Source organism: Ambystoma mexicanum, chromosome 8 (assembly GCF_040938575.1).
Source record: "Ambystoma mexicanum isolate Mex_15411 chromosome 8, UKY_AmexF1_1, whole genome shotgun sequence".
Lineage (NCBI taxonomy): Eukaryota > Metazoa > Chordata > Amphibia > Caudata > Ambystomatidae > Ambystoma > Ambystoma mexicanum.
Genome location: NC_090929.1, coordinates 33,183,905 through 33,201,985, shown reverse-complemented (window position 1 = coordinate 33,201,985; position 18,081 = coordinate 33,183,905). Strand labels below are relative to the sequence as shown.

Sequence of the window (18,081 nt, the reverse complement as noted above, 5' to 3'; positions counted from 1 at the left end):
TGCCTTTCCCTTTCTTCCCCTTTTCCTTCTTGGTCGTCGTCACTGGTAACGTCCTCAGCTATGGAGAGGACTCCATTTAGATTTTGCCCTGCTTGTAAAGGCAAGTTCCCGTGGAAGGATAAGCATAAGCGGTGTAACCGCTGCTTACCCCTCTAGCACGACGAAGCTGGTTGCGCGGCCTGCAAGCTCCTCCGCCCTAAGGCTCTGAAGGAGCGCAGGGTCAAAAGGTGGGGAGCCTACGCGATGTCGAAGGCTGATTGCTCGCCCGCGGCTGCTGAATGTGACGAGGGTGATAGTTACGACCAGACCTCTGTACTGGAGGTTGTAGACCTCTCAACAGAGCGCTCTGGCTCAGCTGCGTCTGTCTCTGGCCCTGCTTTGGGGGATGTACACCCCGGCGACGCTGACAGACAATTACACGTCACAAAGCAAACAACCCCCAGCCATTCCTCAAAGAAGGCCTCTGCGCCAACGGGGACGGCGGCACAGCCGGCGGTCCCCGCCGACCGTAAGAGTCGGCAGCCCTCCCCGCAGCCGCATACACGCCTAGCGACTGGGCCGATTAACACAAAGGGCGCTACCCCTAAAGTATTAGGCGCCATCGAGATGCATCGCAAGAAGGCGTCCGTCGACGGCAAGGTTCCGGCTCTGCCGAAAACAACTCCACATGATCAACTCCCGGCTTTGAGGATGGTCCCAGAGAGCATCGCGAGGATCGTCTCCGTCTCCGATGATGCTCAGAAACGGCTAGCGAAGGTGTGACAGGAGGGGCGGAACCCTGCCCTAGGTCGAAGGAGAGACTCAGAGACACTCCTCCACCGTCTGGCCCACGAGAAGGCTTCTCGGAGGGCGACGGGGGGGATTTCCTCCACTTTGTGGGAGAGATCTCAACGTCTGGAGACAGGGGAACAAGATTTTCCGCCCCGGGACCATTCTGGATCTTCCCATTGGACCAGGGAAAGATTTGAGACCTGTATGGACAGGTTGGATAGATTTGTTTCCTTTTCTGAGACACCTAAAAGGCCAATGGATGAAAGCCCTCAGGGCCCTCAAGCCAAGGTTCCAAGACTTTTCGACCACCAGGAAGAGGAACTGTACATATATGACACTTAAGATGACCCTTCTGTTGACACTCAGGATGATGATGAATTCATGGATCCTGGGAACCAGCAAGATCCTGTTGAGGGCTGGGGGGTAGACCCCAATAGGTGTGACCCACAGCCATGGCAGTCCCCTGTGTCTACTGACCCTGATACTGTGGATTTGGCCTCTCCACAGACTACCCCTGTTAGGGAGCCTTTGCCTGTGGATGATCAGTCCACGTTTAATGCCATGCTACGCAAGGCGGCAGCACATTTTCAGATCGATGCGGGGGAGATTATCCCCGAGGTTGATTTTGTGGAGAAAATCATCAAGGAAAAGCCACCGGCTAGCCAGGCCATTCCGCTTCTCGCCTCCATCAAAAGGTGCCTCGCGCCCTCTTTGTCTACACCAGCCTTGGTCAAGGGTGTTAACCCATGGATTGAGAAACTCTTCAGCCCCTCCTCCTCTGATCCTCTATATATTGGAGGCCTCTCCATCCCAGACTCTCTGGTGGTGACTACCATGAGGAAGAGGGCGGGGGTTCCTCTATCCACCAGAGAAGCACCCCCAGATAAGGAAGGGAAGAGGCGCTATGCACTTGGCAAGAGGGCAAGAGGGTTACGGCCTCGGCGGCTTTCGCTACGCGTATTGCCAACAATACAATTCTGTTGGCGAGTTACGCTGATGCCCAGTGGGCCTTGTTGCGCAAAGGCCTACAGGAGGTTCCTGAACCACTTCGCACCCGTCTCTTGGCCACGGTTACCGAGGGCACTCAAGTGAACCAGAGCATAATTAAAAATACTTTAGATGCTGCGGAAACGGCTGGGCGTTCCTTAGTCCAGGGCGTACTCCTCAAAAGTCATGCATGGCTTAGAAACTCAGGGTTCAAGCCGGAGACTCAGGCGTCCCTCATTAACAAACCCCTGGAGGACTCCAACTTGTTTGGAAAGGCGGTTGATGACGCCCTGGAAACAGCGAAAAAGGAGCATGAAACCTTGAAGACCCTGGTCCAGATCACGAAACCCTCCAACAGGCGCGGACCTGGTAATAGGTGCCTTTTCCGTGGCCAACGCCAACCTCAGCAGCAGTATGTCTCAGGCAGCAACTGGTCCTCCCCTCAAGGAACCAGTAATTACAACACGCTGTATGCCCAGAGAGGCCAGCGTTGTGGCAAAAGAAGGGGTCGGAGCCCTACTCCTAGAGGCTCCCCGGCTGCCGTCACTAAATGACCTGAAAATTCGGGTCCCCTCCCATGCTTCCCTGGTCGGGGGCCGGTTAACATCTTTTCTCCAGGCATGGGAGGGGATTACCACAGAACATTGGGTACTGTCAACAATAGCCCACGGTTACTGTATCGAGTTCAGCCGGTCCCCGACATTCAGACCTCCAAAGGGAAGACGTCTCACACCAGAATACCTTCTCATCCTTCTTCAGGAAGTAGAATCGCTGCTGAAAAAAGGAGCCATAGAGGTTGTGCCTCTGTCACAGGTAAAGGAGGGTATTTATTCAGTGTACTTCCTTGTACCCAAAAAGGATCTAACCATGCGCACTGTACAAATTTGTAAAACCTCAAAAATTTTGTATGGTGGCTCTGCAGGAAGTAATCCTCCTGCTCACACAGGAGGATTACATGGCAACACTGGACATGAAAGATGCATACTTTCATATTTCAATGTTGCTAGCGCACAGGAAATACCTCAGGTTCACGATAGAAGGCAAACACTATCAGTTCAAAGTGCTACCCTCAGCGCCAAGGGTATTCACGAAAGTAATTGCAGTTGCAGCGACTTATCTGCGCAGGTCGTCCAATCCGGTTTATCCTTATTTCGACGACTTGCTCATAACAGGGGATTCTTACGAAACATGCTTCTCAAATACCCAAAAGACGATAGACCTCTCGTTCCACCTGGGCTTCTCCATCAACGAGAAGAAGTCCAGTCTAGATCCCAGCCAGGTCGAGCAATTCCTAGGGGCTCTAATTCGAACAAGGGACGGCCTCGTCTTCCCCTCCAACGAGAGGGTTCAAAACATGCTGTTTCAGATCCCTCAATATGTAGCCGGTCGAGAGGTGACGCTACGCAAAGCCATGCGATTGCGAGGAATGATGGCATTGTGTATTTACTTGGTTCCCCACGTGCGCCTGCACATGCGCACTATGCAGGAGTGGTTCAACAGCCAGCGGTTTCAGGCCAGAGGACAATGGAACGATCTAGTGGTTGTCTCGCAAGCCTTGGTTCTCTTGCTGCGGTGGTGGTCGAGGGAGAACCTTGTGAAGGGGAACTCCATCACCACCCCCGCAGTGGATGCCACTCTAACCACAGACACATCCCTCACCGGATGGGGGGGCTCACCTATCCCATCAGACTGCGCACAGAGTTTGAACTTCAAGTGTGGCGTCCAACCATATAAACCTTCTGGAATTGTTTGCGTCCTTTAAAGCACTGAAGGCCTTCCAGGCGCACCTACAAGGGAAAACAGTGCTGATCCTCACAGACAGCACCACGGCCATGTAATACCTGAACAAGCAAGGGGGCACTCCCTCTCCAGGACTGTCCAAGCTGTCCCAGAACATCTGGAAGTGGGCTCTCAAACACATGTTCCTGTTATCTCAACATGTACCAGGGGAACTCAATCTTCTGGCAGACGAACTCAGCAGAGACTTCCCTCTGCCCGCAGAATATGAATGGCGTTTACACTGTGACATCGTCTCCAACGTTTACGCAGAATAGAGCTTTCCAGAGATAGACTTGTACGCAACTCTGGAGAACGCCCAATGCCAAGATTACGCCTCCAGGTACCCCCAGAACCGCTCCAAGGGAAACAGACTGGATAACATGGTCAGGGAAATGTGTCTACGCTTTTCCCCCTGACTCCCCTTCTCAACAAGATAGTGCACAAGATGCACCAGGAACCAGTTACCATGATAATGGTGGCCCCCATTTGGGCCTGCCAACCCTGGTTCGCTCATCTGATGGAGATGTCACTATCTCCTCCAGTGAAACTACCATGCCCCTACAACATGTTGTCGCTGGACAGGGGCCGGACGCTGCACCCATGCCCGCAGACCATGAACTTGGCAGCCTGGCTCCTGAGGTCATAGCATTTGGACATTTGCAGCTCCCTCAGAGATCCATGGACATTCTCAGGGAGGCTAGGAAACCGAACACTCGTTACTGCTACTCCAGTAAGTGGAAACGGTTCATCATCTGATGTAACTCAAGGAGCATCAACCCTGTTGACTGCTCTCCCACACATATTGTTTTATACCTGACTCACTTACTGGACTCAGGTTTAGTCTTTAATTCCATTAAAGTTCACCTAGCTGCACTCTCCCCCTACACTACGTCACAACATAAGGTGTCATGGTGGAAGGTTCCAGTTATTAAAGCCTTCATGGAGGGAGTGAAAAGAATTCACCCTCCTATGTCTAACCCAGCTCCCGGATGGGACCTGAACGTCGTGTTAACCAGGCTAATGGGCTCCCCCCTTCAAGCCCATGCATAGAGCGAGCCTTAAGGTCCTCACTCTTAAGACGGCTTTCTTAATAGCTATCACCTTCATTAAGAGAGTGAGTGAACTACAAGCGCTCTGAATCTGAGGCCCCTTTGTAACAGTTCACAAAGATAAGGTGGTTCTACGCACACACCCTAGGTTTGCACCTAAATTAATTTCAAAGTTCCATGTCAACCAGTCAATAGAACTACCAACGTTCTTTCAGAACCCATCAAACCTGGGAGAGAAGAGCCTGCACACACTTGATGTACGCAGAGCAGTCATGTTTTATATGGAAAGAACTCGACCGCTAAGAAAGACTAATCAGTTCTTTGTGCCGGTGGCGGCAGGAAGAGAAGGAGATGCAGTTTCCAAATCCACTATATCTAGATGGATTGTCCAATGCATCACTCTCTGTTACACTCTTGCTAAGAGAGAACTGCCCTTCAAGCCTAGAGCACATTCTACTCGAGGCACTGGGGCTTCCATAGCATTCATTGCAAATGTCCCTCTTGGGTCCATTTGCAAAGCGGCAACCTGGAGTTCTGTACACACCTTTACAAAACACTTCTGTCTAGATGCCCACTCTAGATCTGATTCCCAGGTGGGACAAGCAGTACTAAGACATATTTTTTCTACTGTTCCTTCTCACAACCCACCTCCAACTCCGGGTACTGCTCGCTAGTCTATGCACAGCATGTGATTCTAAGCAGATTAACAAACATCAGAAGACATGCATTACTTACCGTAATAGCATTTCTGATGATTGTATCTGCTTAGATTCACATGCGCCCTCCCTGCCTCCCCGCTCGGATGGAAGGAACATAGACGTCCTATTACTTTTCTCCTTTTTCTGTGCTCACTCCCGTTAGTCACAAGGCTCCCTCATGGCAGAACAAATACAATCCGAGGGACCTCGATGCGTGAGGGATTTTGGGTACACTACACGTCACTATAGGGATAGTGTTACAGACACACCTATGCCGACGTCCCCTTTCGACTCTCGAAAGACAAGATGCGATACTGCACGGTTACCACTGGATGTCGAACCATATGCACAGCATGTGAATCTAAGAAGATGCAACCATCAGAAAGGCTTTTACGGTAAGTAATGCATGTCTTCCAGGGTATTTATTGATGGTTTGCAACCGGTGAAGGTCACAGCTCGTTGTGGGATGGCTCGAAAGGCAGGCCGTCTTGAGACTGATTGGACCCACCAGTCTAAGGGAGAGAGTCATCCTTTTCGGGGCTCTCTTGATGCTTGGAAGAAGGGGTCGGACAACAGTGATTATTCAGAAGGCATCTCCAGTCGTCTGGAAGTGGCTGCGGACGTCTTCTCTTCCTCCTCCTCAATTCTTCAGTTCCAGTGGTCAGCTTGTCTTCAGCCACAGGATCCATGACTCTTATACAGGAACCCAGCCAATCTGCACCCATGCACCATTCAAACTCTGTGGGGGGGTGGGGGGGCAACAGGATAGCCACCCCCACCCCCAGTTGGAACTGGTTTCAGGCAGGCAAGCGGAAGACCAAGAAGAGCAGAGTTTCATAGTCCTCCCCTGTTTCTTGTCCTCAGACACGCTGGCGCCTGGGCGTGCTTTTCCATGGAAACCTGCCAAAGACAAGTCAAACAAAGGCCTGCGCCACCCTGCACAGCAGAAGGACCAAGAAAGGACAAGCCATCTTTAATCGGCGAAAAAAAGGGTCAATGGGGACCCTTCTGTGCGCTACCGTGGCTGAGTACAGCTTGGGAGTAACAATTGCACAGAAGTAGGCAGGATAAAACCACTGACACCAGCCATTCAGATTAATTGGCTTGTCACTGTAACCAAACAGTTACAGGAGCAGTGAGAAAGGGGATACAGTGTAACCCCGCCAACATCCACATAAGGTGGGGTGTGCTGATATCACAATAGAAAGACAGAAAATGAAGAGGGAAGCCCAAAGGGCTCCCAGCAACGCTGCACAGAGAGTGCTGTGTGCTGCAGAAGTCAGACTGATGCCACAAAACCTGCAGGAAAGCAAGACAAATTTATGAAAAATTAAATACAAAAGGGTCCCAAAGACAGGTTAAAAGAAGGAGTGAGTGTGAAAAAGATTCCAACTCACTCGAACGGACCAAAAATCCAGTGGTCCAGCAAAAAGTGTTGGGACTCGCATGTGAGGGGATTTCACATAAAAATACAAATCTACCTAACATGTACTTGTAAATGCTTATCGTTTTCCCTGGATGACATCACAGGAAGTGCAATGTTATAAAAGAAAGGATTCCTTTTCTTTAAAAGCTGGGGATGATGGTCTGGAGGTGCTTCTGGTCTCCTCTGTTACTATTTAGTTGGAACTGCTGAGGGGGAGAATGGGCTTTAATGAAATACAGTCCCCACACTCTTTCCTTTCAAACTCTTTCACTTAAAACATTTCCATCCACAAATCCACAAATCAGTAGGGTTGAGAAACCAAATGACCACAGGATTAGTGAATTTACTGAGACCTACCAACAAATAGTTTCTAGAGCTCCAGGCGCAGTGTACGGAATTTCCAAAGCTCTTTCCCTGTTGTGTTTGTAAATGTTGATGGTGTTGAGGAAATGGCCGGAGACCTGCCACCCGACGCGGAGAGTTCCCTGGTATGTTTATGCCAGGGATAGACTTTCTCCATTTCCCCTCGAAGGCCGCCCTTATTGCGTGCACAAACTGACACATCATTGGGCTCTGTGCATTATTTCTCCCCCTGGAGCCCTCTGCTGTGAACATGCCTCCTCCTCATTGTTAGTTGGAAATTGGCACCAGCTCCCTCCCTTTGCTCTGGCACAACATGTATTGTGGAATGACTCGCACTTCATCAGTAAAACCCATCAACTGCCAATTTCTGTATCCTGTTTCCCTTGGCCATCCTTCAACACGCAGTGCCTCGCTTGACCCCATGCACCTGTCTCTACCAGGGCATTGCACATCAGGACTTAAGTTCTTTGGGACCAGGGCCAGATATGAAAATGGGGAGCGGGTGTGTTATCATGGGTACCTGGTTGTGCCAACTGCTAGAAGATTATAAAAGAATATTTTCTCTCAAAAATGGGTTTATTATTTATGCATTAGAGAGAAACTAGCAATACATATGCAACAGCAATATTCAAATCCCTGAAGAGTGCAGAGCCCGAAACGCGTGTAGGCCCAAGGATATGACGAAATTAAAGGACAAAGTATAAAAACAAATGTAAGAGTAAATATTGTTTTATTATCGTCTAGCAGTTGGTGGAACCAGATACCCATGAAAGCCCATACCCCTCTGTTTTCAAATTACTTGGAGGTGTGCAGAGGAGTGACTGATTTATCTAGGTAGGTTGCGTCAACTCATCCACACAATCTGTCTACCGCAGGAGGTCCGTGGAGACTTTGCTTCAGTTCGAATACAGCGCCAGAGATAGCTTTGCTGCCACACATATACAAGGAGATGTTTGGCAGCGCCAGAGATAGCTTTGCTGCCGCACATATACAAGGAGATGTTTGGCAGCGCCAGAGATAGCTTTGCTGCCGCACATATACAAGGAGATGTTTGGCAGCGCCAGAGATAGCTTTGCTGCCATGTTTGGCAGTGCGAGTTTGGGGCTGCAGCCTGGCTGGATGCACACACTGATTGGCCCTTCTGGGGCATGGCAGGAATGATGGGGTGCTCGCAGGAAGCATCTCTTAAAGCCAGCCACTCCACACCTCCAACATCCTATTCTGCTGCCTTAACCTCCAGTCATTACCGCTGTGTGTGTGCACTTTCCCACTTCGCTGGCCTCGCCTCCCCCTGGAGTGAGACGGGCAGAGCTGCGCATTGACTGGAACATTCGAAAATATTTAGTGTGAAAAAGTGAACAAAGCCCCTAGGGCGTATCTGCTGTTCTGTGTGTTGTTTATATTTGAAAGGAAATTATACATTGAAAAGAACCCATGTGAGAATAACAATAATCTTCTATTCCCACACCTCCTACTCCACTGCCCCAGCGGGCCAAAATGTGATCACACATCTCCTCGTGAGAGGTGCAGACCTGTCGTGTTGCCGCCTGCCAAGGCCCACCTCCAAGGCAACCAAGTCCTACAAACAGCCAGGGTCCTACAACCCTACATCAATCCAGCCCCGATTGCACTCCTCCAAGTGAAGTCCAAGCAGACATGCCTTGAACATCCCACTGCTATGGAAATTGCATATTCATGTATGTGATTATAATGACAAAACCGTGTACGCTTTTTAACAAAAGAAATCTGTATTTTTTCGGTTTATAGTGACTTTTTCGACAGTAAAAGTTTCGAAATACAAAAGTTTCGACAACAAAGCATCGGGGGAAAAAAAAATTGAATGCCATTTTTAAAAAAAATGTTTATGGGGGTCCACCCTAAACCCCTGTTTTTAAAAAAAAAAACACTTATTTTACTATACTAAACTAAACTCTTTAACATTAAAAAAATGCTTTGGAATTTTTTTCTTCTAAACTTTGTATTCGAAAGTTTTGTGTTTAGAAACTTTTTTCGAAATTATAACTGGATACGATTTTTTCACATGCCATTCATGTAACATTTGCACTCTGGTAGGCCATGCCGCCGGGTGAATGGTTTGCCCCTGCGTGGTTAGACCTGAAGGCACAAAGAGTTGCCCCTTCCATCCCAGCGAGCGCAGCATCATAAGGCGATGCGGCAAATACTTCAATTTCAGGCACTGGTCATTGTGGGTTTCTTCAGCGCATTCGAGCCATCTTCGGGGAAGGTTGCAACCCCTCTGCTCCACTGCACGGGTCCCCACAGCTGCCGTAAGCACTTGGCGCCCCGCCTTTCCATCTCTAAGATTCCCCTATAGAAGCACTTGACATGCCCCCGGATAATTCTGCTGACAGGAAAGAGGATGTATGGTTCCTGTGGAATGGATTGTCGGTGCAATGTGGTGGAGGTCTGGGGGTCGCGCGTGGCACCAGCCTAGGCTTTCCCTGACTCTCCTACCCTCAGCTTCAACTATCTGTCATACCCCCCAGGTCAGCCCTTCTCCAAAGTCCTTCCGACGTGCCGCTCGCCTAAAAGGTTTGTCCTTTGCCACCTCCATTTACCAGACCCTATCTTGTCCCTACAATGGTTCTGCCTGTGCAAGCTTCTGGATTGAGGGTGGGGGAAGCATGCTGTGTGCGGACACAAACGCTTATCCTCTTTTCTGATTAAACAGAGGGCTCCAGGCACTGAGCATCTGACAACTTCATACACATTTTGCAACATTTTTCCAAAAAGTAGTAGTTTGAAGTCTGATGTCAGTTTTTTGTGTCCCCATCTTGCAGCTGATCACTGTGTACAGCCTCCCTGGCATGGATCCTGACTGGCTGGTAGGAGAAAGAGGGAACCAGAAAGGAAAGGTCCCTGTCACCTACTTGGAGCTGCTGAGCTAAGCAGAGCCTGGATGAAGAGCGCCAACTCCTGACCAACCAAGCAGATGCATTCCTGGCCACTTGCAAATGGATTTCCCCTCACCCCCACTGCCTGCAGCTAAAAACATGACCCTCCTTCATCCTACTAATGACAACGCTTGTGGGGGGGTACCGTCTCAATGTGAAGAACCTGGGGCGGCTCGGGGCTGAAGCCAGGGCTCGGAACACTACTTGAGGCTCCTCCAGTCCGCGTTTGATATTCTAGTGATGCAGGGACCCTTCCTCAAGCAGGGGCTGCTTGCACACAGGTTCCTGTTCTGGGGAAGACTTGGTAACATCAGCTTTGTTTTCTTATAACTGTTTCAGTGCATAGAGAATCATGAGATTAATTTATAAAATTAAAATAAAAGAAGTCTTGCAGTGTTGGGCTACTGTGCAAAGAGACTAGATTTATTGACTGCCCTGTGACGAGGGTTTCAGCAGTCAGGCTCTTACGCTGGAGTTCACAATGCGGTTGCCCTTTTGAAGGCGTTCTCCGCTCACTGCACTTGCTCCCGAGGTCTAGCCTTGCCTTGGGGGAAACTGGCATGGCTGGTACCTTCTCGTTTCCAATCCCACAAGGCAATTCACTAGGCAGTTCAAGCATGCCCCTTGACATGAATCCCTCACTGGCTCTCAACACAAGCAGAGTGAGGCCAGGAAGGCTGAGGATTCCATCTCTCTCTTGCACTCTGATAGATTTCCCATCTCTGATAATGGCTTTCCATGTTCTGGCCATTCCTAATCGCTCCAACCCTAGGCGATGAAGTCATGTTCTCAGCATCACTCTATGTGGTCCAATGAGGAAGCCAGGATTGTAACTCTGACCCGTATCCACCTCCTACTCTCTGTCGCCCCCACCCCCTATTCCTCCCCCTAAAGCTCTGCTGGATGCAACAGCCTATTGTCAACTGCAAGTTAGGTGCATGCGCCCCATTTATGGTGATCCTACATCAGGGGTACTGGCCCAGTCTTGTTCTCAAAGTGATCTCTAGAGTTTTACCGTACCTTCCTCGGAGGATCCATAATGCTTTCTTCTGCAACTTTTACATCCATTTTCATAAAGGGATTAATAGGAGAACGTTTGGATGGGGTGTGCGATGGACTGAGTGAGACACTGGCTTGCTGGCACTTAGCAGGGCCAAAGCAAGCTACGGATGATTGCTTTTTTCCTCCACATTACTGACGTTCTCCCAGTTGCCATAGCAACTTGGGACAGCCCAAAACAGACCTTCATGAGTTAGCAGAGAAGCGTGAAAAGAATGAATCATGAAAATGAAGACCGATGCTGTTCAAGTGAGACAAGAGACGCACATGTCAACAGAGCAGTATATGAAATGAATGTTGATCTTTGATTGGTAATTGTTAGTCAGATACGAGGATTCGGCAGATATGACCAATCGGAAATAAAGGGATTAGCGTATGTCACTTTACTGGGTTTTCCAAACAAAACTAGTCCAGTTTCTCGATTGACTATGGTCCTCAGACCTTCCCTCATTGTCTTAACCTCTGCCTTCCTTCTGGGGTCTTCAAGGTTTTATGTGCCCTGCACTTCTTTTTTGGCCTGGTACGATGCATGTCTTGGCATTTGCCGAACTTCTCAGGACGCTGAACTTCCGGTTCTCTGGCACCACTGCGCCTACTCCCATCTGAATACAGGCCACGCATCACTTTTTAGTTTGTTGTGCCCTTGGGCTTTCAGGCAAAATGCTGGAGGTAATTCCTCTGCCCTACCTCCCAAGGACTGCCAAATCGGTGGTAATACCTCCGGACCAAGTGGTGATAACAGTAGTACTCTTTGGTGGTTTCTCTGAATTATCGCCAAGATGCCACCAAACTCATAATGAGTCTGTATGCCCACTCTTAACTCTCCCACCGCACCGCCTCCATTGCACCCTTGTATACTGATGTGGAGGATGGGGTGCAAAGCGCTGATCGTTTAAGGCTTCTCCGGTGTCTGAATATTGTGAGCGAGCGTGGTGACTGGCAGTGGCAGAGGTGAATATTTGGCCTGGAGGGATATAAAGGTTTTCAGCGCCAAGGGAGGCTTCTGTTGGTTTTTTTGACAGGGGGGCAGGGGGGTCCTTTTTAGATTTTGTTTTGAAATAATCGGTTAATAGGGTACATTTTACTGCACAACTGTGTAAACTGGATAAGAAGCTATACAATTTAAAATGTGTTCTGTAGAATAACTTGAGTAAATCCAATAGCTACAAGGTCTCGAACAATACAAAGGAGCATTTTCCACCACGTTGCCACTAAAACAGACTGTGCAGTGCCCAAAATCACTGTAAGGCTGTGAAAATATAGACCAGTATTCCCACTGTTAGAACATACTTGTGATATATATATATATATATATATATGTCAATGTATTCCAGTGTTACCTCTTTAAAAACATACCTGCTAGGAAAGATTCCTCTTTACTGCACCTTCCTTCCATTTTTATGGACCCCGACACTTTTTGCTTTTAGTTTTGATCCTGACCTGTGCTTTTTTACAGTGCAGGGAATACTTAAGCTTCACTACACTGTCTTTTATCCGTTATGGGAAAACTGACATGGCCTTCTTACCCTAGACTAACACTCAAAGGATTTTTGGTCACTCTAGGTGTGCTAAATGTATACGCTGGAGGGATAGGGGGCTTTTAGGATAAGAAGAGGAAACCTGCATCCACTCTTCAGAGATCTTGGAGTAACCTGAAGGAGCCAAGACTCCTGTCAAGCTGTGAGACCCGTAAAGAGGGTGGAGACCAAACTGAAGGAGGCTTGGCAACCAACCTCTGCTGCTGTCCTGGCGGAGCCCTATCTTGCTCTTCAGCAGTCCTGTGAAGGAGCTGCACCCCTTGGAGTGGAGGGAACATACATTCCTGACGTCTGCTCAGTACCCTGTGAAGAAGAGCCGTCGGAAGTGTCCCAAGACCGTCCTGTCGCTGACCAGCTCTGAGTTTGGGCTCCTGTGCTGTCGACGTAATCGTTCCAGGTTGAGGCCTGGCACTTGGAGGCTCCTCAGCTTGTCCAACAATACTTACCTCAGCGGAATGTCAGAGTCCTAGCTTCAACGGGACCCGAGATAGGAGGAAAAGTCTGACCGCAACAAGTGAGGCCATTTGCGTCACGGTGCTGTAGTGACCACCGTTCGAAACAGCTTACCTCCGTTGAGTCCAGGCCTGTGAGGGGTCCTGCATCGTGTTTTTCGGCATCCTTGATCAGAGAGTCCTTGCACTAGTGAATGACACTGACCGGAGATCAGCTCGAACCTGCAACCCCTGCGAATCAAGGACTGAGGCTGGCGGTGGGAAAAGCAACCTCAGACCTTCCATCGAGCTGCCAAGTCCTGGGAGGAATCGGAGTATGGGGGGGTAAGTTACATAGGTTCTTACCTGCCCCTAAACTCCCTTTAAAAGTTTTCCTAACTTTTACTATGCTTTGGTTTTACCATAGCTTGCTGGCGCAAGCCTTCCGAAAGTTGGGGATACTTCCATTAGTTAGAATACACTGTCCTGTAACCCTTGGATCTGTTCGCTGGACCCCAGAGACCCTACCTTCATAAAGCCCCAGACAATTTTGGGTAGGACTTTTGAAGTTAGGGTTAACTCTCTGTGGACCTGTAGTGCATAACCTAATCTGCACCTTCTTTTACAGGGGTTTGATTTGTGTTATGCCCTACTTCAGTGATTGCATACATGTAATCTATTTTCTGATGCTTGATAATCTGCTTCAAATCACATGCTGTGCATATAGTCCGTCATCCAGTGGTAACCGCAGAGTATTGCATCTTGTCTTTCAAGGATCGAAAGGGGACGTCGGCATAGGCGTGTCCGTAGCACTATCCCTAACGTGACGTGTAGTGTACCCAAAATCCCTCACAAGCTGAGGTCCCTCGGATTGTTTTTTTCCACCCAGATTACTGGTCGCCCTAATGTGGAGCTCTTACATAGAGATAGCGTTATTGTCATTATTATCGACTTTGTCGTTATTCCCGTTAAGTCACTTTGACTGTTGAATCCTGTGAGACAACGCCGAAGACTGCTGCAGACTTTCAACGCCTGTTAATCCCGGCGGCACTGCCGTCCACGTGGCTGGGCCTTCTGGCCGGCCTACACAGTAGGCAGAATGGGGTCGGGTGGACATATTCTTGACAAGTATGCCTTTCCTCCTTCACCCTCTCTGCTCCCTGGGTTTTGTCATCGCTGTAATAGTCTTTCGCTATGGAAAAGAAGCCATTTAGATTTTGTCCCTCGTGCAGGGCCAAATATCCTTGGAAAGATGAGCACGCTCGGTGCAACAATTGTCTGCCCCAGACCACAACGAAGCGAGTTGCGAGGCCTGTAGACTCCTGCGCCCTAAAATGCTTAAGGAGTGCTGCTTAAAGCAGTGGGCGGCCTACGGCATGTCGCAGGCCGAATGTTCTTCCCCCGCTGTTGCGACCGCCGAAAGTGATGGAGGAACTAGCGATGGCAAGGCCTCGGTGTCGGAATCCATTGACCTAACGGTGGACTGCTCTCGGTCCGTGAAGCCCGTACCTGACCCCACCAGGCCTGACCCGAGTCATGCTATGGGGAAAACACCCGGCCACAGGGGCGCACACGATCATAACACCAAACACACAACCCATGGTTCTGCTTCGGCGGCACTGTCGAAGCGTATCAAAGTGCCAACAGAACCGTCAATCTTCGATGGGATCCTCTGATCGGCAGTCTTCCCCGCAACCGCAGTCGCGGCCTGCAACTGGGCAATCCAAAGTAAAGGGCGCTAACAGTAAGACACATGGACGTCGAGGAGCTCCAGGAGGATGCGCAGATGCCGCTTAAGGCCCAGGTGGCGGCAAAATCCACAGCTCAGCTCCCAGTTCTCCCGGTGGCATCAAAATCCACTGCTCAGCCTCCGGTTGTCCCGGTGGCGTTGAAATCCACCGCTCAGCCTCTGGTTCAGCTGGTAGACCGCCCGGATTCTCCGACCATTACCGAGAGCATTGCAAGGATACTTCGGCAGGTAGACTGAAGGAGCGGTCGAAGGAGGCGGCAAAGCACAAAGAACGGCTGAGAGACATGTCAAGGGACACGCCAAAGCACCCCGATCCCTGCCAGGACTACGTTGAGAGTCCTGTGCCTTTGTCAGGCACATTAGGGGAAAAATCTCGACGTCACAGGGAAGAAGATGAACTCTTTCCTCCAATGGATCCCTCTGGTTCATCCTCATGGATCAGGGAGAAATTTGAGGGATGTTTGGACAGATTAGAAAAATGTGTCTCTTATTCTGAGACCCTTGCTCCCAAGTGGACTTGAAGACTTTCCTTCTACTCCTGTATCCAAGTTTCAAAGGACCTTGGAAGATCCACATGAGGAGTTTACTTGTGTCCTCACAGATGATGATGATGTTATGTACACTTATGATCAGGATGAAGATGGCACCTTTCTGGAAAACTACAATGTGGATGATCAGACAGGTCTTATGGACAATTGGGAGGACAGCCGTCAGGTTAATGCTCAACCTTGGACGTCCCCTACTCCCATCCGGCACCCCGATGTCCTGTGCATAGATTTCCCCCCCTCCACCCCTCCACTCTGGCTCGGCAAGCCTCCCCAGTGGACGACCAGATGGCGTTCAACTGCATCTTGAAGAAGGCAGCTGACCATTTTCAGATCGCCACTCAGGAGGCCTTACCAGATACTGATTTTGTGGAGTATATACTCAAAGAAAAACCTCTGGCCAGCCAGGCCATCCCCTTGTTGAACTCAATCAAGAGGAGATTGGCACCTTCCTTGTTGACGCCGGGCCAGACCAGGGCGGGGAACCCTAGGGTGGAGAAGCTGTTTCGGCCTTCTCCGACCGACCCTGCCTACATCAAGGGTCATGCCACTCCAGATTCGTTAGTGGTTACCACTACTAGAAAACGGGCTGGTGTTCTCCTGCCTACAGGAGAGGCACCACCCGATAAGGAATCCAAGAGACTTTATGCCCTGGGAAAAGGTTAACAGCTGCAGCGTTTACCACCCGTATAGCCAATAACACAACGATATTGGCCAGCTATGCAGACGTCCAGTGGAACCTTCAGCAAGAAGGCCTTCGGGAAGTGCCAGAACCTACAAGGACCAAGTTGCTCACCTTCATTTCCGAAGGCAAGCAGATGAACCAGAATGTGCTAAAAAACATTCTGGACGCTGCCGAGACAGCAGGGAGAACCCTGGCACAAGGTACCTTGCTCAAGAGACATGCATGGCTGAGGAACTCCGGTTTCAAGCCAGAGACCCAAGCAGCACTGATTAACAAACCCATGGACGAGACCAACCTGTTTGGCAAGGCAGTGGACGATGCTCTTGAAACAGCTAAAAAAGAACATGAAACACTCAAGTCCCTTCAACAAATTACCCAGAAACCCTCTCCTCAGAGAGGAAGCGGCTCCCGCTGGTCCTTTCGTGGGCAGTCTAGTTTTCCCCAGAACCAGTATAATACAGGAAACAACTGTAATTCGGGTCAAGGGTATAATACCTCCACCACTTATCCACCCAGAGGGCAGCGGCGTGGCAAAGGTAGAGGACGAGGTTCCAACCCCAGGGGCGCCCCGACCTCTGGTCAGAAATGACTTGCGCATCCAGGACCCCTCCCATGCAAACCGGGTCGGGGGCGTATAACATCTTTCCTTACTGCATGGGAGGGGATAACAACAGACCAGTGGGTACTCAAGACGGTCTCCCATGGGTACTGTATAGAATTTGCCCGACCACCCCAATTCAGACCGCCAAGATCAAGACGCCTGACGCCGGACCACCTGCAAATCCTACTGCAAGAGGTGCAGACCCTTCTAGGAAAGGATGCCATAGAAGTCGTCCCTATTCTACAGGTAAATTAGGCTATTTATTCTGTGTACTTCCTTGCACCAAAAAAGGATTTCACCATGTGCCCTGTGCTAGATCTGCGCCCAGCGAACAAGTTTGTCAAACCTCAAAAATTTCATATGGTCACTTTACAGGAAGTAATCCCGCTGTTGAAACGGGGATAACATGGCAACACTGGACATGAAAGATGCATACTTTTATATTTCAATGTTGCCAGCGCACAGAAAATACCTAAGGTTCATGATAGAGGACAAGCACTATCAGTTCAAAGTACACCCCTTCGGCATTGCCTCGGCACCAAGGATGTTTCCAAAGGTACTGGCAGTAGCGGCAGCGCACCTGCGCAGACTATCCATCCCGGTTTACCCTTACCTCAACGACTGACTCATAACAGGGGAGTCCTACGAAACATGCCTATTGAACACGCAGAAGACAATAGACCTCTAATTCAGTCTGGATTCTCCATCAACGAGAAGAAATCCAGCCTAGACCCCAGTCAAGTCAAACAGTTTCTAGGGGCTCTAATTCGGCCTCGTCTTCCCCTCCAACGAGAAGGTTCAAAACATGCTGTTTCATATCCCTCAGTATGTAGCCAGTCGGGAAGTGTTGGTACGCAAGGCCATGCGACTGTTAGGAATGATGGCGTCCTGCATTTACTTGGATCCTCACACGTGTCTGCGCATGCGTCCCATGCAAGAGTGGCTCAACAGCCAGTGGTGTCAGGCCAGCGGACAATGGGAAGATTTGGTAGTTGTCTCGCCAGCCCTTGTTCTCTCTCTGCAGTGGTGGTCGAGGGAAAAGCTCTTGAAGGGGAAAACCTTCACCACCCCTGCAGTAGGAGCCATTCTCACGAACGACGCAACTCTCACGGGGTGGGGGGCTCACCCGCTTCAGCAGACGGTGCACGGCATGTGGTCCTCACAAGTAGCATCCAACCACATAAATCTGTTGGAGCTATTAGTGGTATTCAAAGCACTGAAAGACTTTCAGACACAGTTACAGGGGAAGACGGTCCTGATCTTGACAGACAGCACTACAGCCATGTACTACCTGAACAAACAAGGGCCCAACACGTTTCAGGGGAACTCAATCTTCTGACAGACGTGCCCAGCAGAGATTTCCCACTGCCCGTAGAGTACGAATGGCAGCTACATGAAAACATCGTCCCCAACGTTTGCACAGAATGGGGTTTCCCAGAGATCAACTTGTTCGCAACTCTGGAGAACGCTCAATGCCAAGATTA

General features: G+C 49.8%; 1 protein-coding gene across 6 annotated transcripts in view; it reads left to right on the top strand.

Annotated features, from left to right (window-relative positions):
- SH3GLB2 (SH3 domain containing GRB2 like, endophilin B2) overlaps positions 1-10,401 on the top strand; it is a 224,899-nt gene extending 214,498 nt beyond the window's left edge. For all 6 annotated transcript variants that reach the window (XM_069609211.1, XM_069609210.1, XM_069609208.1 and 3 more), the window contains one exon: positions 9,875-10,401. In XM_069609211.1, coding sequence (XP_069465312.1) covers positions 9,875-9,982 — 108 coding nt within the window. In that variant the 3' untranslated portion in view covers positions 9,983-10,401. The remainder of the gene's footprint in view (positions 1-9,874) is intronic.
- Positions 10,402-18,081: the final 7,680 nt, after the last annotated feature.